This window comes from Cherax quadricarinatus, chromosome 52 (genome assembly GCF_038502225.1).
Source record: "Cherax quadricarinatus isolate ZL_2023a chromosome 52, ASM3850222v1, whole genome shotgun sequence".
Lineage (NCBI taxonomy): Eukaryota > Metazoa > Arthropoda > Malacostraca > Decapoda > Parastacidae > Cherax > Cherax quadricarinatus.
Window position 1 is genome coordinate 4,372,334 of NC_091343.1, and position 22,280 is coordinate 4,394,613.

The 22,280-nt window shown below is 39.5% G+C and overlaps 1 protein-coding gene across 1 annotated transcript in view; it reads left to right on the top strand.

Annotated features, from left to right (window-relative positions):
• The first annotated feature begins 4,853 nt into the window (after nt 1-4,853).
• Dhx15 (DEAH-box helicase 15) overlaps nt 4,854-22,280 on the top strand; it is a 77,394-nt gene continuing 59,967 nt past the window's right edge. The window contains exons 1-4 of the mRNA XM_070096013.1: nt 4,854-5,007; nt 9,207-9,416; nt 15,473-15,692; nt 17,707-17,850. Of these exons, the coding sequence (XP_069952114.1) occupies nt 4,961-5,007; nt 9,207-9,416; nt 15,473-15,692; nt 17,707-17,850 (621 nt within the window). The 5' untranslated portion in view covers nt 4,854-4,960. The remainder of the gene's footprint in view (nt 5,008-9,206; nt 9,417-15,472; nt 15,693-17,706; nt 17,851-22,280) is intronic.

Consider the following 22,280-nt stretch of genomic DNA (forward strand, 5'->3'; position numbering starts at 1 on the left):
AGAGAGCCACAAAATTTGATTAACACAAGCCTATCCGATGTTATCCTGACGCCAAATGACTTCGAACAGGCGATAAATGACATGCCCATGCACTCTGCCCCAGGGCCAGACTCATGGAACTCTGTGTTCATCAAGAACTGCAAGAAGCCCCTATCACGAGCCTTTTCCATCCTATGGAGAGGGAGCATGGACACGGGGGTCGTCCCTCAGTTACTAAAAACAACAGACATAGCCCCACTCCACAAAGGGGGCAGTAAAGCAACAGCAAAGAACTACAGACCAATAGCACTAACATCCCATATCATAAAAATCTTTGAAAGGGTCCTAAGAAGCAAGATCACCACCCATCTAGAAACCCATCAGTTACACAACCCAGGGCAACATGGGTTTAGAACAGGTCGCTCCTGTCTGTCTCAGCTACTGGATCACTACGACAAGGTCCTAAATGCACTAGAAGACAAAAAGAATGCAGATGTAATATATACAGACTTTGCAAAAGCCTTCGACAAGTGTGACCATGGCGTAATAGCGCACAAAATGCGCGCTAAAGGAATAACAGGAAAAGTCGGTCGATGGATCTATAATTTCCTCACTAACAGAACACAGAGAGTAGTCGTCAACAGAGTAAAGTCCGAGGCAGCTACGGTGAAAAGCTCTGTTCCACAAGGCACAGTACTAGCTCCCATCTTGTTCCTCATCCTCAAATCCGACATAGACAAGGATGTCAGCCACAGCACCGTGTCTTCCTTTGCAGATGACACCCGAATCTGCATGACAGTGTCTTCCATTGCAGACACTGCAAGGCTCCAGGCGGACATCAACCAAATCTTTCAGTGGGCTGCAGAAAACAATATGAAGTTCAACGATGAGAAATTTCAATTACTCAGATATGGTAAACACGAGGAAATTAAATCTTCATCAGAGTACAAAACAAATTCTGGCCACGAAATAGAGCGAAACACCAACGTCAAAGACCTGGGAGTGATTATGTCGGAGGATCTCACCTTCAAGGACCATAACATTGTATCAATCGCATCTGCTAGAAAAATGACAGGATGGATAATGAGAACCTTCAAAACTAGGGAGGCCAAGCCCATGATGACACTCTTCAGGTCACTTGTTCTATCTAGGCTGGAATATTGCTGCACTCTAACAGCACCTTTCAAGGCAGGTGAAATTGCCGACCTAGAAAATGTACAGAGAACTTTCACGGCGCGCATAACGGAGATAAAACACCTCAATTACTGGGAGCGCTTGAGGTTTCTAAACCTGCATTCCCTGGAACGCAGGAGGGAGAGATACATGATTATATACACCTGGAAAATCCTAGAGGGACTAGTACCGAACTTGCACACGAAAATCACTCACTACGAAAGCAAAAGACTTGGCAGACGATGCACCATCCCCCCAATGAAAAGCAGGGGTGTCACTAGCACGTTAAGAGACCATACAATAAGTGTCAGGGGCCCGAGACTGTTCAACTGCCTCCCAGCACACATAAGGGGGATTACCAACAGACCCCTGGCAGTCTTCAAGCTGGCACTGGACAAGCACCTAAAGTCAGTTCCTGATCAGCCGGGCTGTGGCTCGTACGTTGGTTTGCGTGCAGCCAGCAGCAACAGCCTGGTTGATCAGGCGCTGATCCACCAGGAGGCCTGGTCACAGACCGGGCCGCGGGGGCGTTGACCCCCGAAACTCTCTCCAGGTAAACTCCAGGAATTTTTGTAAAGGTTTAGTCGAACACGGGGAATGTCATAGAGATGTTTGTGTCTGGTGTTATGCCTGTGGATCCTGTCACAACTATCAAGAAAGCGTTTTAAGTCAAGGTTAATATTGGAATTTAAGGTCCTGTAGATATAGATTGCACAGTAGTAAGTGTGGATGTTCTGAACAGGGAGTAAATTTAGATCTATGAAGAGTGGGGGGGGGGGTTGCCAGGGATGGGATTTAGTGATTATTCTTACTGCGGCTTTTTGTTGGGTTATTATTGGCTTTAGGTGTGTTGCTGCAGTTGAACCCCAAGCACAGATAGCATAGGTGAGATATGGATATATAAGTGAATGGTACAGTGTGAGAAGGGCAGTTTGCGGCACGTAGTATCGTATCTTGGAGAGGATCCCCACCGTTTTTGATACTTTTTTTGTTATGTGTTGGATATGGTTGCTGAAATTTAGGTTGTTGTCGAGGTATAGGCCAAGGAATTTGCCCTCATTATGTCTGGCAATAGAGTGTTGTCGATCTTAATGTTAAGTTGCGCAACACCTGCTCTGCTACCAAACATAATATAGTAGGTTTTGCCAGTGTTAAGTGTAAGTTTATTGGCTGTCATCCAAGTCGATATTTTGAGCAGCTCCTCGTTAACAATTGTGTTGAGGGTGGCAAGATTAGGGTGGGAGATGACATAAGTCGTGTCGTCAGCAAAGAGAATGGGTTTCAGGTGTTGGGATATGTTTGGAAGATCATTGATGTAAATGAGGAATAGCAGGGGTCCAAGGACACTTCCCTGCGGAACTCCAGTATCAAGTGGCCGTATTGATGAGGCTGTGTCTTTAATGGTGACATACTGATACCTATTAGAAAGGTAGGATTTAAAATATGCAAGCGCATGGCCTCTTATACCATAGTGGTCAAGTTTGTGGAGTAGGATGCCATGGTCTACTGTGTCAAACGCTTTTCTTAGGTCAATAAAAATTCCTAGCAGATATTCCTTATTTTCCAATGCTGTGTAAAGCAGGTCTAGCATTTTTATAATTGCATCATTAGTGCTTTTATTTTTCCTGAATCCAAAATGGCAGGGGTTGAGCATGTTTTGTGACGATATAAATGAATATAGTCTCCTGTGCACGAGTTTCTCGAAGATTTTGGATAGCAATGGTAAGTTTGATATTGGCCTATAGTTATTTACGTCTGTAGGGTCACCACCTTTATGTATTGGTGTAACCCTTGCTGTCTTGAGTAGAGTCGGGAAAGTGCTAGTTTCTAGTGACTTGTTAAAAAGTAATGTAAAAGCATGCGAAAGGACATGGGCCGCTCGCTTGTACAATAATGGTGGGACGTGAGACAGATTCCCCGAGTTATTTTTAAGTGACTTTATGATCGCGGTGACTTCCGTGGGCTCAGTTGGTACAAGATAGAAGGAATTTGGGAAATTCCCATCTAGGTAGTCCCCGGCACGGGCATTGGTACGTGGGATTTTACTGGCGAGATTAGATCCTGTTTGAGAAGAAGTCGTTTATCTTGTTAGCTGTATCAGTGGGATACAGTGGTGTTTCATGAGGTTTAGTTAGAACAATAATCTTGTTTTTTTTCAGTTTGTGGGTCCCCAGAATCTGGGAAAATGTTTTCCAGGTCTTTTTTATATCTCCTCTTGTGTCAGTGAATCTGCTGGAGTAGTACAGTTGTTTGGCTTTCTTTATTAATTTGGTGAGAAATGTTGAATATTGTTTAAGAATATCTTTGTGTATTAAGCCCTGTCTATATTGTTTTTCATAATGGTGGTTCTTATCAATGGATTTCAGAATGCTGCTGGTTAGCCATGGGCAACCAAGCCGTTTATTCTTGATCTGTTTCGTTTTTATAGGACAATGTTTGTTGTATAGTCTAAGTATGTTGTCAAGAAAAATGTCTGTCCAATCGTCAATACCATTGGCATTGGAGAATTCTGTAGGCCAGTCAACAGTCTCTAGGTCTGCTGTGAAATTCCTTATTGAGGCCTCGTCATGGAGTCTAAATGAAACTTTGTTGTATTCGAGTGGTGGCTTACTAATATTTGTTAAGAGGAAGGTAGGGTAGTGGTCAGTAGTGCTGTCTGTGATTATCCCTGATTTAAGGGGCTAGTATATTGGTCCATATGTGGTCTATTATGGTTGCACTTGTCTCAGTCAGCCTGGTTGGTTTAGTTATTGTTGGTATGAGAAGTGTGTTGTTCATATTGTTGATGAAATTAGTTACAGTCTGATCATCTGGTAGGCCAAGGTTGATATTGAAGTCTCCAGCTAAGAGAAGGTGGTGCTTGTTCATTTGTCTGTTATTTAATTTATTTATTTATTAATTTGAACATGATACTGAAGTTCGGGATGTTTGTGTGGGGTATCCGGTATATGGCACCGATTGTTATAGGCGTTTTGAGTTTTTTTACAGTAAAATTAGCAAAAATGTATTGGACTGAAGAAGCCACTGGCTGGCAAAACGTTTCCTCAATAAAGATGTCCAAATGTTGCACAAGTGTATCATTCTTCAACTTGTCGGTTTTCTAAACCATTACATCACTAGTGGGACCAGTCTACTGAAGCAGCTTTGACATGTTAAACATATATGTGTAAAAATGGTTAGATCTGAGAAACACCTGCCAAGTATGGGCCACTGTCCCTCCATCCTTATTTATTTATGAATATAATAAATTTGAAATGAAACTAGGGTAACCCAGTAAAGCCAAGTAATGCAATGTATGATAAATATATAAATATGGATTATTTATAACTACTGCATTGACTTTATATTAATTAATTAATTAATCAAGGACTCAATTGGAAATAAGTCACTTTGACTTTTTTGAGTTATCCCAGGTTATCTACATTTATATTGCTATGTATGATAATATATATAAGTATATGTGTGTATACCTGAATAAAATTACTGACGTTGTAAAACGAACCATAAATAAATAATGTCCTTTGTCGTTATTTGAATTGAACTTAACCTGTAAAAAAAAGCCATAATTATTAATCAGTTTAGTGATGGAAACGTACATAATATATTGAAGGGATACGCTTAATATATATCTTATCATTTATGATGTTATTTTTGAGTATTATAGTAAGGATAAGTGTAAGAGAGAGAACCATAGTACCAGTTGAGAGGAGCAGCAGCAGCAGCAGTAGACTGGAGTGTTGTTGTCAACTCTTCAACCTTCCCTCCAGCCTCAACTACTGCACCACAACAACCACTCCACCTCATTAACATGTCCAAGCGAAAAATAGACATCGATCCGTCGACACTTCGAAAAAGGTAGAAGAATATGAGAGAGGAGAGAAGATAAGTGGCTGCTGCTGCTGCTGCAGCACCAGCAGCTTGCTACATTACACAACCATTATTGTGCATAGAATTGTGTAAATTAAGTTATTGGTGGAGGTTTAGGTTGTGCAGGTGTATGTTAACATAAGATTAACTTGTCAGAAGAGCAGGTGAGGGTTGTGGGTGTAGTAGTGACCTGGTAGCTGCCTCGTGGCACCCATGATAATATTAATGTATTAACTTCATCAATTACTTGTCCAATATTTAGGAATCTTTATCGAGGAAACGTTTCGCCAGCCAGTAGCTTCGTCAGTCCAGCACAGAGGTGAAGAGTTTGAGGTAATCAGTCCCTTAACCTGGAGTCGAAACGTTGACTCCCTCAGTCTTGAGGAATGTAATATTTCTCAAGATTATTGGACTGAACACATCAACTTTAGGTTGAGGGGCTGTATAGCCCTTGTGGCTTAGCGCTTCTTTTTGATTATAATAATAATAATTTAGGTTGAGGGACTGATTACCTCACACTCTTCACCTTCCTCTCTTATTCTTTGTATTGGACTAAAGAATCCACTGGCTGGCGAAACGTTTCCTCAATAAAGATTCCTAAGTAATGGCCCGGTAGCCTGGTGGCTAAAGCTCCCGCTTCACACACGGAGGGCCCGGGTTCGATTCCCGGCGGGTGGAAACATTTCGACATGTTTCCTTACACCTGTTGTCCTGTTCACCTAGCAGCAAATAGGTACCTGGGTGTTAGTCGACTGGTGTGGGTCGCATCCTGGGGGACAAGATTGAGGACCCCAATGGAAATAAGTTAGACAGTCCTCGATGACACACTGACTTTCTTGAGTTATCCTGGGTGGCTAACCCTCCGGGGTTAAAAATCCGAACGAAATCTTATCTCAAAAATGTCTCGTTCTTCAACCTGTTGGTTTTCAAAATCATTTTCATCATACAATGTACCAGTGATATTTAATACCAACAAGTTAATGCATTAAATGCCTCCAACATCTGCACATCTTTATTTTGTAGATGTAAATTAAAAGGACACAAGTACAACTAATGTGACATTTTATTGTGACAACGTTTCGCTCTCCAGGAGCTTTATCAAGCCATTACAAATAATACATGGACACAGACACACATGTAACATCTGGGTATCTTGATTGTAGACGTTTCACCTGGTCACAGACCAGGCCGCGGGGGCGTTGACCCCCGGAACTCTCTCCAGGTAATCCAGTGGCTTTATCACAGATTCTAGGACATAATTAGAAGACAGTAGAACTATATACAAAAGATGAGTTAATAAGACTGATTAATCCGCTGGATGGTGAAATGTCTACAATTAAGGTACCCAGATGTTGCATGTGTGTCTCAGTTTTCATTTTGTCCGTATTGTATACCATTCTTCTACAATACATGGACACAGAGGGTATGTATAGGCTCCGAGTGAGGTGTAATACTAGTGGTTGTAGTAGTAATATAAGTTGTAATGTGTAGTAGTAGTAATACCACACAGTACAACAATCAACTTGCACATGAGTAAGAGGTTATAAAAGCTATTACTTGGGTAACATAAAAATAGGCTAGACAAGTATTTCTGTTGGTGGTTGGATCTGAGAAGAACTCTTTCAGTGTTCCTTCTCTGTTGTCTTGTGTAGCAGAGACTATGTGATGGCAGGGTTTACTGTTTCGAGGAGGATTTTTGCTAATACTTCAGAGATGATGAAGCTGCCTTTATTTTGCTTGATTGTGTTAAAAACAGCGATTAATGATGATTCAAGGCATTTACGTCTGCGGAAATTTGGCTCTCTGATTACTAGTCGAGCATCGTTGAATTTCATGAGGCAATTGGGGGAATTCCAGTGTTGTATGCAGGCATTGTTCAAGTTATCATTCCTACATGCGTTAATGTGTTCATTGAGGTGTGTTCCAATTTATTTCGCACTGGGGCCAAACACATCATGGAACCAATCAAGGAAAATGTCCCGTGTGACTCATGCCTTGCTGTTTGCCTTCCACATCACACACAATTTACTCTTGATAACACTGTTTTTCTTGAACACGCTGAGATTTTCAGAGTGATATACCAGTAAAGGCTTCACTTTGAAATCCCCACTAGCATTGCTACAAAACATGAGAGTCAGCCTGTCTTTCATAGGCTCATGTCCTGGGAGTGCCTTTTCCTCCTGAGTAATGTAGGTCCTCTGGCATTTTCTTCCAAAAGAGTCCTGTTTTGTCACAATTGAACACTTGTTGGGGTTTTAATTTTTCGTCCTCTATGTACCCCTTCATTTCCTGAACATATTTTTCAGCTGCTTTTTTGTCAGAACTGGCAGTCTCACACTGTGTATGCCACTACGATTCTTAAATCTTTCAAACCAGCCTTTGCTGGCCAATATGAGCACTAGTTATAGGCATTTTCTTTACGAGATCATCATGCAGCTGCCTTGCATTTTCACATATTATTGACTGCATAACACTATCTCCTGACAATTGTTTCTCGTTGATCCACACCAACAACAAAGACTCCACATCTTCCAGTATTTGCGATCTCTGTTTTGTAAGCATATTTGCACCTTTCACAACAAAGCTTCCTAGATTGCCTTTTTCTTGGCCATGATAGTAGCAATGGTTGTATGGGGTTTGTTATACAACCTGGCCAGCTCGGCGACACGCACTCCACTTTCGTATTTTGCAGTGATCTCTTGACTTCTATAGTGTTTCTCACCCTCTTTACCAAAGGGCTGGCACTAGAAGCTTTCTTTGCTCCCATGGTAGCTTATTTAGCAGTTACAAGCACTAAAAAGAATGGAATGATACAGAATGTATCATGTAAATGCATGGGATTGTCCTCACTGACTGATAAACAATGGCACACTGGCTGTACGTGGAGTGTTGGGGCTACTCAGGCCGCGCGAACATGCTCCGGACGAATGACTCATACCGAGTTCAGTGACGTTCACTGAGCTAATATTTTGACAGAAAAATGTTACTTATTCTGGATGAATATTACTTATTCCGGATGAATATTACTTATTCCGATGACGACTTAATCCGGGGGTCCACTGTATCATGTTGTAACAGCACCTGCTATAGTGATGAATGTGGAGAACATATTTTTGCAAATTTTACTGTAAAAAACCTTAAGACTCCTATAACAACCAGTGCCATTTATCAGATGCCTCGTACAAACATCCCAAATATTAGTGATAAATTAAAAACACTAATAACAAACAACCAAATGAACAAGCACCCCCACTTCCTAGTCGGAGACTTCAACATTAACCTTGGCCTAACAGATGACCAGCCAGTAACTGATTTCATCAACAATATGAACAACACACGACTCATACCAGCTATAACAAAACCAACCAGGCTGACAAACCATAATTGACCATATATGGACTAATATACTAGCTCCCCTTAAATCAGGGATAATCACAGACAGCACTACTGAGCACTATCCAACCTTCCTCTTAACAAACATTAATAAACAACCACTAACAGCATACTAAGATCCATCGATAAGAAACATCAGTATGAAAAGCAATATAGACAGTGCTTAAAAAACAAAAATACTAGTAAACACTATGCATTAGTCCTCACCAAACTAATAAGAAAGGCTAAGAACATAAGAGAGAAGGAACACTACTGCAGCCCTAATGGCCCATGCAAGACAGGTCAAAGTTGCTTACCGGCTTATAACACTGACCCATCCTAGTCAGGTTCAGGTCACATCCACTTAAGGAAGGAGCACGGCATCATATCTACTAGCACAAGCTAGTCAGGTCCAACTCGCACCCACTTGTGTATTTATCTAACCTATTTTTAAAACTACACAACGTTTTAGCTTCTACGACAGTACTCGGGATTGCAAGTAAGACACGCAGACAACATTTAGGCATCTTTATTCCAAAGCGTTTCGTCTACACAATAGACTTCTTCAGTCGAGTACACAAAGCAGGCAGGAGCAGTAGAGATGTGAAGATGATGTAGTCAGTCCATCACCCTTGAAGATGTAGATTTGAGTTTGTCAGTCCCTCAGCCTGGAGAAGAATTCTGTTTCATAGTGTTCATTCTTATGTTCTTATGAGTGTAGTTTACTTGGGTATTAATAATTTAATGTTTTAATATGTATCTGTGTTGTAACTTAAATTTTGAATATTTTTGTAAAGAATGTTCAATTTTTGCAGATATGCCCCTGACTATGAACGCGAGTCTGACCGTGAAAGTGGATACAGCAGCAGCAGCACAAATTTAAACTCGAATGTAATAAGATCAAATGAAACTACTATAAAACCTGGTGTTAATCCACCCTTAAGTGTTCAAAGGGGAGCTGTTGCCATGTCTCTTAATCCCTTCACAAACCTGCCATTCACTCCAAGATATTATGAGTTATACAGGTAAGAGGCTCCAGTGTTTCACTGCTGTAAACATGTGGGAGAGGTTAACTAATAGTTATACATGTAAGAGGCTCTAGTGTTCCACACTGGATAGGTTAACTAACTTAGTTACTCTGAATTCCTGTGTAACTCTTGACACTTCCTTTAGGGGAATTGCCATGGTGCCAGCAATAGGCTCTGTCCAGAGAAGTGCAGCTACTTTCCTTCTTGAATTTGATTCTGAATAATTTCCCAGGTGCTGTGTGACCCCTATGGGTTTGGCACTTCTTCCATGAATGTAATAATAATAGCAACAATTTGATAATGTGCAAGTTTGGCTTTTTTTTTTTTTGGGGGGGGGAGAATATTATTTTTTTGTTCATTTGTTGTGTTGGGGTGATTAATTCTTCTAGATTAATAAAATTGTGCATATTCCCAAGTCTATCCCCATTTCATTTTTTCTCCTTGTCTGATAAAATATTAAAAATACATCTGTGCCATTTGATGGTCTATCTATACTCATACTACATCATGACCATCATTCATTGATGATTTTAAAATCTATTTTTTTTCACAGGGTTTTCTAAGGTTATATTAAGAGGTTCCTAACTTTATTTACAAGCTTAAGATCTGTTATCTACATCAGCTCATTTTAATACCTTTAATTGTGTAGTCAAGCATATAGGGAACAGGATGAAGTTGGAGCCATCTGTAGACCAGTGATTTCATGTGGTCAACTGACTTTATTTTGTTTGTTATACTCTCTGTTGAAAACAATCCCATAAAAAAAAAAATAAATTCCAGGCACTAAAACATTTCCTCTGTTCATTATTCATGTCTCCCAGGCTTCTCCTATATTATACTTACCTGCCTTCCATTTTGAATTCACTACAAAAAAATCAGGTTTACCCTATTCCTCAGATAATACAATATAACCAGAAATGATTGGTCGTGGTTTATGGTATCCAAATAAGTGAGTCAGACCTATTAAAAACACATTCACCAGGTGGGTGGGAAGCTGTAGGGAAGCCTTACATAACCCCAGGAAAATCCTCGAAAATCTAATAATTCTGCTACTTTGAGCCCAGTTTCAAGCTGCTTCCAGTCATGTTATCAAATGATATCAAGAAACTGCTAATAAAACTATAAAAGCTATCCTAGAAAACACCTTAAAGCACCACTTCAAATGAACCTTAAGCTCACAGTTTTGCTTTTCCCTTCATGTACCATATGGGGTAGGATTTTTTTATATTGAATATGCCCCCAAAACTCTCTAATTCAGTTTCAAACTCACCTTCATACATCACCCTTAAAAAAAAAAAAATACGTAAATGTAAAGATAAACCTGTATACAGTACTGTACTGCTATGTTTCCCACTGCTAGAATGTAAAATACCGTTGTTACCCTCTTTTTTTTTTTTTTTTTTTTTTTTTTTTTTTTTTTAACAAGCCGGCCGTCTCCAACCGAGGCAGGGTGACTCAAAAAGAAAAGAAAATCCCCAAAAAGAAAATACTTACATTCATTCAACACTCTCACCTCACACATAATCACTGTTTTTGCAGAGGTGCTCAGAACGCAACAGCTTAGAAGCATATACGTACATATAAAGATACACAACATATCCCTCCAAACCACTAATAGCCCGAACCCGTCCTTTAGAGTGCAGGCATTGTACTTCCCATTTCCAGGGCTCAAGTCCGGCTATATAAAAATAACCAGTTTCCGTGAATCCCTTCACTAAATATTACCCTGCTCACACTCCAACAGCTCATCAGATCCCAAATACCATTCGTCTCCATTCACTCCTTTCTAACACGCTCACGCACACTTGCTGGAAGTCCAAGCCCCTCTCCCACAAAACCTCCTTTACCCTCTCCCTCTAACCTTTTCGAGGATAACCCCTACCCCGCCTTCCTTCCCCTACAGATTGATACGCTCTCCATGTCATTCTACTTTACTTTGATCCATTCTCTCTAAATGACCAAACCACCTCAACAACCCCTCTTCAGCCCTCTGACTAATACTTTTATTAACTCCACACCTTCTCCTAATTTCCACACTGAATTTTTTGCATAATATTTACACCACACATTGCCCTTAGACAGGACATCTCCACTGCTTCCTCGCTGCTGCATTCATAACCCAAGCTTCACGCCCATATAAGAGTTTTGGTACTACTATACTTTCGTACATTCCCTTCTTTGCCTCCATAGATACCGTTTTTTGTCTCCACATATACCTCGCCACACCACTCGCCTTTTTTCCCCCTCATCAATTCTATGATTAACCTCATCCTTCATAAATCGATCCGCCGACATGCCAACTCCCAAGTATCTGAAAACATTCACTTCTTCCATACTCCTCCCCAATTTGATATCCAATATTTCTTTATCTAAATCTTTTGATACCCTCATTACCTTACTCTTTTCTATGTTCACTTTCAACTTTCTACCTTTACACACACACCCAAACTCATCCACTAACCTTTGCAATTTTTCTTTAGAATCTCCCATATGTACTGTAATTCATGCAAGCCCATTTTCTTTAGTATACTGTAATTTATGCAACCCCATTTTCTTTGGTATGTGTATGGTAAATACATGTACCATCCGACTTACGACCGAGTTCGGTTCCGACCAACCAGTCGTAAGTCGAAATGGACGTAAGTCGAGCCTTTCTACTGAATATCAACATCACATTTTTGTAATTACTTTATTTTATTATTTTATTTTGGTATTTAATTTTTTATATATATGGAATACCACCTATTCCATATACTTGCAACATCTGCCACATTGCTCCTCTATCCACTCTATCATATGCCTTTTCTAAATCCATAAATGCAATAAAAACTTCCCTATCTTTATCTAAATACTGTTCACATATATGCTTCAATGTAAACACCTGATCTACACATCCCCTACCCACTCTAAAACCTCCTTGCTCATCCGCAATCCTACATTCTGTCTTACCTCTAATTCTTTCAATTATAACCCTACCGTACACTTTTCCTGGTATACTCAGTAAGCTTATTCCTCTATAATTTTTACAGTCTCTTTTGTCCCCTTTCCCTTTATATAAAGGGACTATACATGCTCTCTGCCAATCCCTAGGTACCTTCCCCTCTTTCATACATTTATTAAACAAAAGTACCAACCACTCCAACACTATATCCCCCCCTGCTTTTAACATTTCTGTCATGATCCCATCAGTTCCAGCTGCTTTACCCCCTTTCATTTTACGTAATGCCTCACGTACCTCCCCCACACTTACATTCTGCTCTTCTTCACTCCTAAAAGATGGTATACCTCCCTGACCAGTGCATGAAATTACTGCCTCTGTTTCTTCCTTAACATTTAAAAGTTCCTCAAAATATTCTCGCCATCTTCCCAATACCTCCATCTCCCCATCTACTAACTCCCCTACTCTGTTTTTAACTGACAAATCCATATTTTCCCTAGGCTTTCTTAACTTGTTTAACTCACTCCAAAATTTTTTCTTATTTTCATTAAAATTTCTTGACAGTGCCTCTCCCACTCTATCATCTGCTCTCCTTTTGCACTCTCTCACCACTCTCTTTACCTTTCTTTTACTCTCCATATACTCTGCTCTTCTTATAACACTTCTGCTTTGTAAAAACCTCTCATAAGCTACCTTTTTCTCTTTTATCACACCCTTTACTTCATCATTCCACCAATCACTCCTCTTTCCTCCTGCCCCCACCCTCCTATAACCACAAACTTCTGCCCCACATTCTAATACTGCATTTTTAAAACTATTCCAACCCTCTTCAACCCCCCCACTACTCATCTTTGCACTAGCCCACCTTTCTGCCAATAGTCGCTTATATCTCACCCGAACTTCCTCCTCCCTTAGTTTATACACTTTCACCTCCCTCTTACTTGTTGTTGCCACCTTCCTCTTTTCCCATCTACCTCTTACTCTAACTGTAGCTACAACTAAATAATGATCCGATATATCAGTTGCCCCTCTATAAACATGTACATCCTGGAGCCTACCCATCAACCTTTTATCCACCAATACATAATCTAATAAACTACTTTCAAGTAAGTTATTAAATGCTGTAAAGAGTTTTTATGAGGATAGTGAGGCTCAGGTTAGGGTGTGTAGAAGAGAGGGAGACTACTTCCCGGTAAAAGTAGGTCTTAGACAGGGATGTGTAATGTCACCATGGTTGTTTAATATATTTATAGATGGGGTTGTAAAGGAAGTAAATGCTAGGGTGTTTGGGAGAGGGGTGGGATTAAATTATGGGGAATCAAATTCAAAATGGGAATTGACACAGTTACTTTTTGCTGATGATACTGTGCTTATGGGAGATTCTAAAGAAAAATTGCAAAGGTTAGTGGATGAGTTTGGGAATGTGTGTAAAGGTAGAAAGTTGAAAGTGAACATAGAAAAGAGTAAGGTGATGAGGGTGTCAAATGATTTAGATAAAGAAAAATTGGATATCAAATTGGGGAGGAGGAGTATGGAAGAAGTGAATGTTTTCAGATACTTGGGAGTTGACGTGTCGGCGGATGGATTTATGAAGGATGAGGTTAATCATAGAATTGATGAGGGAAAAAAGGTGAGTGGTGCGTTGAGGTATATGTGGAGTCAAAAAACGTTATCTATGGAGGCAAAGAAGGGAATGTATGAAAGTATAGTAGTACCAACACTCTTATATGGGTGTGAAGCTTGGGTGGTAAATGCAGCAGCGAGGAGACGGTTGGAGGCAGCGGAGATGTCCTGTTTAAGGGCAATGTGTGGTGTAAATATTATGCAGAAAATTCGGAGTGTGGAAATTAGGAGAAGGTGTGGAGTTAATAAAAGTATTAGTCAGAGGGCAGAAGAGGGGTTGTTGAGGTGGTTTGGTCATTTAGAGAGAATGGATCACAGTAGAATGACATGGAAAGCATATAAATCTATAGGGGAAGGAAGGCGGGGTAGGGGTCGTCCTCGAAAGGGTTGGAGAGAGGGGGTAAAGGAGGTTTTGTGGGTAAGGGGCTTGGACTTCCAGCAAGCGTGCGTGAGCGTGTTAGATAGGAGTGAATGGAGACGAATGGTACTTGGGACCTGACGATCTGTTGGAGTGTGAGCAGGGTAATATTTAGTGAAGGGATTCAGGGAAACCGGTTATTTTCATATAGTCGGACTTGAGTCCTGGAAATGGGAAGTACATTGCCTGCACTTTAAAGGAGGGGTTTGGGATATTGGCAGTTTGGAGGGATATGTTGTGTATCTTTATATGTTTATGCTTCTAGACTGTTGTATTCTGAGCACCTCTGCAAAAACAGTGATAATGTGCGAGTGTGGTGAAAGTGTTGAATGATGATGAAAGTATTTTCTTTTTGGGGATTTTCTTTCTTTTTTGGGTCACCCTGCCTCGGTGGGAGACGGCCGACTTGTTGAAAAAAAAAAAAAAAAAAAAAAAAAAAAAAAAAAAAATTTAATTTTTTTTCTTTTTATGCTGTTAGTACTGTGTTTTATACTGTAAGGTTTAGGATAAACACTATACAACACAAACAGTTGTTTATTTCCCAGAAATTTGGCATAAAACACACTGTCATAAGTCGAATGGTTGTATGTCGAGCAGCTCGTAAGTCGGATGGTAGGTGTGTACAGTAATAATTTAATTTAGTAAAAGTATTATATTTTACATGGAAATTTTGCTGAAGTTACGTTAATATTTCTGTTACAAAATTATTAAATTATATTTTTCTTAATATTTAGCATTAAAATGTATAAAAAATTATACATTGTCACGAAAAAAGGCCAAAAAAAAAAAAATCCACGAATTTGCGGGGATTTCTGCGAATAATTATTAGTTAGGTTCTGAGGAAAAATCCGCGAATTACTGAATCCATGAATATGGAACCGCGAATTTGCGGTCTCCACTGTACTGATTTAATGATAAAAATTGGTTCATAACAAAATATTGAATTTGCATAAAACAAGGGCGATCTGTGTTGTAATATTTATACATTATTCCAGTGTGTAGTATGTATGTACTGTTTATATTGGTAAGGGATAGCAGTATAAATTAATGCATATATCTAAATGTATCTTGCAGGAAAAGAATTGGCTTACCGGTTTGGGAGTATAGAAATAAATTCTTTGACCTGTTGGATCGCCATCAAACTATAGTTTTGGTTGGTGAAACAGGTTCCGGTAAAACTACACAAATGCCACAGTGGTGTGTTGAGTTCGCACGAGCTCGAGGAAAAAAAGCCGTGGCCTGTACACAACCAAGGCGAGTAGCTGCAATGTCAGTCGCACAGAGAGTTGCAGAGGTCAGTACTATTTAGGTTTTCATGCTTTTGTGAGTCTCTTCAAGCTTTTGTGCCATTAAAGAAAATAGGATTTTAAGGTGAATAAATTAAAGTTAATTTTTCATAAACGAGTTTGATATACAGTATATGTAAATGTATGCTGTAGTATATTTCATATGCGTACTGTATATGACCATTCTGTGTCCAAATTCATTTCTGTGTTCAAAAGTTTATTTAAACAAAATGTTAACAAGTAGAACCTTAGTGGCTATAATGCACCTAATTAGTACTCCATTTTATTCTGTTTATTGTGAAGGGGATGGGATTTCGAAGTGATTCTCTGGTATGGTCACAGCCCGGGTCTTTTCTGTGAGGTGACCCAGCAAACATACCTGGTGTGACTTTTCTGATGCCATCATTTTTCTTGCATGGAATGTCTTAATGTCAGTAACTGGTATCTGGAAAGAACAATCCTTCATAAACTACCACAAGAAGTTTAAAGGCATGATATCAGGGAAGTGCTGGGTTCATTAGATAGGCCATCATGCTCAATACATTTGTCATAACTTCGATGTCAAGATAATTACTCAGTCACTCTCCAGTATGAAAGTGTGCTGTTTTATTGGACAGTGTCTGGTTACAACTCTTGCAACTAAGAACTGGATAATTCTGTAGCATACACAAGTATATATTTTAATGTCAAGCACACTTAGTAAAATATGGCAGTTGAGTTCAATTGTTGCCTTGATGGGAGACTGGTGTTGAGTTAAAACAAAAAAAAATACAAACTACAAGCAGGGGTTGTTGGTGGTATAGGCATTTAAAGAGAGCAGAGTAGATAACTAAGAAGGCATTTAAATCAAGGGTGGAAGGGAGGATAGGGAGGGGCCTTTTCAGATAAGGTTGGAGGGAGGAGGTAAAGGAAGAGTCAAGTGCTAAGGGTTTGAATATCCTCAAGCTGTATTTTTTTTTTTTTCTAATAAATGTGTATTTGCTTATATGTGGTTGCAGGGTTTGTTTGCATTTTTTTTTCTCCATGGTTTTTGTATTTAGTGTGTGTGTGTGTGGGTGTGTGTGTGTGGGTGGGTGGGGGGATGAAAGTGGGTTTTGTGACCTGATGTATTATTGGAGTGTGAGCAAGATAACGTTTAGGAATTTATTTAGGGAAACTGGTTAGCTGGACTTGATTCTTGTAGGTCGAATGTATGTTGTTGGCACACTTAAGAAGGGTGGGCAGTGGGGAGGTTGCAGTTCAGAGGGTTGTATGAACAATTGTCAGCTTACCTCCGGGAAGACAGATTTAGTGAAAAATAGTGAACGTGTTTTTTTTTTTTCTGCCTTAGTGGGAGATGTGATATGTTATAAAAAATCAAGGTACGTACACATTTCTTCTGACGGTTAGCACATGAAAAAAAATGGATGTATGACTGTTGTACATGAGTGTACACCAGACAGTTTCAGAATATTGTGCACATGTTCACGAACATCATGTTGGTTAACTGACCCCACATTGTCATTGTGCCACTAACTCTTCCATTCATGTGCAATGTGGCTTCAGGGAATAAAAACCCCTTTAGGTAGTTGGCCTCATTGTTGAACTCTTAATTTGCAAAACTTGTAGTACTGATGGTTTTTTTTCCATTCATTCCCAAGAAATTGTGGGGCTACAATCCGATACTTGGTTTGGATGGAGGATCCCTCTCATATTGACGATGGTGGCTCCTAACATTTGTCTCATTTTGATTTTGCAAATCAAATGGTACATTGTACCTTCCCCCTGTGTAGCTGTCATCTTTGTTCAAAAATTTAATCTGGGCATTCTAATTACAACCTGCAAACAAAAGTCTTAGTTCAGCTATTATATACAGAAATCTTCAGTTTCAGTGCATTTTTTACAATATTATTGCCATAAGTGTTTGAAACTGGAAAAGGATTCTGTGCACATGCTGTTCTGTATCTATTTTTTAATTTACTGTATTTTCCTAGTTTTGTGTCTGGGATGAATTTCACTGTCAGAAACTCTGTATATTTACAGGAAATGGATGTTGCTCTTGGACAGGAAGTTGGTTATTCCATCCGTTTTGAAGATTGTTCCTCATCCAAAACTGTTCTCAAGTATATGACTGATGGTATGTTACTACGTGAAGCTATGAGTGATCCTATGCTGGAGAATTATCAGGTGAGTTAAGTTCATTTGTTAATTTTGCTGAAGTTACCGCACTATTGCATCTGGTATCTTTCATGTTCTAGATCATACTTCCTCATGACTCTGTCTCAGACTAGGATTCATAAATTGGAAAGGAAATATTGCAGGAATAAGTGCTTTTGAGAAACAAGAATGTAAAGTTGGGTGAATGTATGTAGAAGCTTTTAAAATTATCCTGTTGTCATCAGTGCTTATGACAAAAGAAGGAGGGGGCAAAAGATTTTTTTTTTTTTTTTTTTTGTCTCGACATGTCTCCCACCTCCCACCGAGGCAGGGTGACCCAAAAAGAAAGAAAATCCCCAAAAAGAAAATACAGTGGACCCCCGCCTTACAATCAGCTCCCAACTCGAACAATTATGTAAGTGTATTTTTGTAAGTGCTTTTGTACATGTATTTTTGGGGGTCTGAAATTGACTAATCTAATTTACAATATTCCTTATGGGAACAAATTTGTTCGGTAACAGCACCCGAACAGACTTCTGGAATGAATTAATATCGTACGTCGGGGTTCCACTGTACTTTCATCATCCAACACTTTCACCTCACTCATACGTAATCATTGCTTATGCAGAGATACAACAGTTATGCCCAGATACAACAGTTTAGTAGCATTATTAATTTATTACTTTTTTATTAACACATTGGCCGATTCCCACTAAGGCAGGGTGGTCCGAAAAAAAAAACTTTCATCATTCACTCCATCACTGTCTTGGCAGAGGGGTGCTTTACACTACAGTTATCAAACTGCAACATTAACACTCCTCCTTCAGAGTGTAGACACTGTACTTCTCATCTCCAGGACTCTATTCCAGCCTGCCGGTTTCCCTGAATCCCTTCATAAATGTTACTTTGCTCACACTCCAACAGCACGTCAAATATTAACCCTTTGACTGTTTTGGACATATATGTCTTACGCGCCACTGTTTTGGACGTATTTATGTGCGTAAATTCTAGCGGGTTCAAATCAAGCAGGAGAAAGCTGGTAGGCCTACATGTGAGAGAATGGGTGTGTGGTCAATGTGCACCACATAAAAAAAATCATGCAGCACGCAGTGCATAATGAAAAAAAAAAAACCTGACCATTTTCCTGGATTAAAACGCCGACTTTGAGGTGTATGTATTTTCATATAGTATTTAACGTTGTATTCTCATTTTCATGGTCTCAGGTGATAAAATGGAAAACATATTACAGAAATAGAGATGATTTTGATTAGTTTCATGATGAAAACGACCTTGAAATTGAGCTCAAAGTAGCGGAAATGTTCGATTTTTACCAATGTTCAGGAGTAAGCAAATCACACCACACGTCCAATACATGTCAACTGGGGAGTCTAATATTCTTTCACTAGTGCACTGATATTATTTATACCATTTTTTACAATAATGCAGTAGTTTGCATAACAGTAAATTTTGTATTTTTTGTATGAATAAAAAATAAAAATAGAAAGCAATAGTAATATAAGAGGAGCCTTGAGATGTGACTAATGAACAGAGGATATGTTATTTTAGTGCCAAGAATGTCTACATTGTTTATTCTGGACCCTATTTTGAAATTGGCATCTTTTTTAATTTGCATGAAATTGGCTAAATTGCCAATTTCTGACCACTTTGTTGGATAGGTCAATTGGTAAATAGGTGGTTTCTTGTGCTCAGCTGATAGAAATCACCGATGCATGTATGTCACCGAGACTGCTAACTTTGCGGGAGCGTAATTCCGTGAGTTTTCGACCAAATTTTGTACTTTTGGTGTCATTACCATCGGGAAAAGATTCTCTATCATTTCATAAGATTTTTTTTTTTTTTTTTTTTTTTTTTTTTTTAAAAAAATTTTTGACGTAGAATGACAGTTTCAGAAAGGGGCTTGTAACAGTCAAAGGATTAAAAACCATTTGTCTCCACTCCTATCAAATACACTCACGCACGCTTGCTGGAAGTTCAAGGCCCTCGCACACAAAACCCATTTTTACCCCCTCACTCCAACCCTTCCTGAGCCGACCCCTACACCGCCTTCCCTCCACTACATATTTACACACACTCGAAGTCATTCTGTTTGGTTACATTCTCTCTACATGTCCGAACCCCCTCAACAACCCCTTCTCAGCGCTCTAGATAGCAGTTTTGGTAATCCCACACCTAATTTCCAAACTATGAATTCTCTGCATTATATTCACACCACACATTGCCCTCAGACATGACATTACTGCCTCCAGCTTTCTTCTCATTGCAACATTCATCACCCATGCTTCACACCCATACAAGAATGTTGGTACATTCCTCTCTTTGCTTCCACAGATAAAGTTCTTTGTCTCCATAGACCCCTAAGTGCACCACTCGCCCTTTTCCCTCATCAATTCTATGATTCGCCTCATCCTTCATAGACCCATCTGCTGACACGTCCACTCCTAAATATCTGAATACATTCACCTCCTCCATACTCTCTCCCTCCAATCTGATATCCAATCTTTCGTCACCTAATCTTTTTGTTATCCTCATAATATTACTCTTTCCTATATTCACTTTTAATTTTCTTTTACATTTTTTTTTTTTTCAACAAGTTGGCCGTCTCCCACTGAGGCAGGGTGACCCAAAAAAGAAAGAAAATCCCCAAAAAGAAAATGCTTTCATCATCATTCAACACTTTCACCACACTCACACATAATCACTGTTTTTGCAGAGGCGCTCAGAATACAACAGTTTAGAAGCATATATGTATAAAGATACACAACATATCCCTCTAAACTGCCAATATCCCAAACCCCTCCTTTAAAGTGCAGGCATTGTACTTCCCATTTCCAGGACTCAAGTCCGACTATATGAAAATAACCGGTTTCCCTGAATCCCTTCACTAAATATTACCCTGCTCACACTCCAACAGATCGTCAGGTCCCAAGTACCATTCGTCTCCATTCACTCCTATCTAACACGCTCACGCACGCTTGCTGGAAGTCCAACCCCTTGCACACAAAACCTCCTTTACCCCCTCTCTCCAACCCTTTCGAGGACGACCCCTACCTCGCCTTCCTTCCCCTATAGATTTATATGCTTTCCATGTCATTCTACTTTGATCCATTCTCTCTAAATGACCAAACCACCTCAACAACCCCTCTTCTGCCCTCTGACTAATACTTTTATTAACTCCACACCTTTTCCTAATTTCCACACTCCGAATTTTCTGCATAATATTTACACCACACATTGCCCTTAGACAGGACATCTCCACTGCCTCCAACCGTCTCCTCGCTGCTGCATTTACCACCCAAGCTTCACACCCATATAAGAGTGTTGGTACTACTATACTTTCATACATTCCCTTCTTTGCCTCCATAGATAACGTTTTTTGACTCCACATATACCTCAATGCACCACTCACCTTTTTTCCCTCATCAATTCTATGATTAACCTCATCCTTCATAAATCCATCCGCCGACACGTCAACTCCCAAATATCTGAAAACATTTACTTCTTCCATACTCCTCCTCCCCAATTTGATATCCAATTTTTCTTTATCTAAATCATTTGATACCCTCATCACCTTACTCTTTTCTATGTTCACTTTCAACTTTCTACCTTTACACACATTCTCAAACTCATCCTTTGCAATTTTTCTTTAGAATCTCCCATAAGCACAGTATCATCAGCAAAAAGTAACTGTGTTAATTCCCATTTTTAATTTGATTCCCCATAATTTAATCCCACCCCTCTCCCGAACACCCTACCATTTACTTCTTTTACAACCCCATCTATAAATATATTAAATATATTAGTAGGTTGGTAGACAGCAACCACCCAGGGAGGTACTACCGTCCTACCAAGTGAGTGTAAAACGAAAGCCTGTAATTGTTTTACATGATGGTAGGATTGCTGGTGTCTTTTGTCTGTCTCATAAATATGCAAGATTACAGGTACGTCTTACTACTTCTACTTACACTTAGGTCACACTACACATACATGTACACGTTTATTTATACACACTCATCTGAGTTTTCTTTGATTTTATCTTAATAGTTCTTGGTCTTATTACTTTTCCTTTTATATCCATGGGGAAGTGGAATAAGAATCTTTCCTCCGTAAGCCATGCGTGTTGTAAAAGTCAACTAAAATGCCGGGAACAATGGGCTAGTAACCCCTTTTCCTGTAAAGATTACTAAAAAGAATAAGAAGAAGAAAATTGTCAAAGTGGGAAGTCTGAATGTGCGTGGATGTTGTGCAAATGATAAGAAAGAGATGATTGTGGATGTTATGAATGAGAAGAAACTGGATGTCCTGGCTTTAAGTGAAACAAAGCTGAAGGGGGTGGGAGAGTTTCAATGGAGAGGAATAAATGGGATTAGGTCAGGGGTTTCAAATAGAGTTAGAGCTAAAGAAGGAGTAGCAATAATGTTGAAGGATAAGCTATGGCAGGA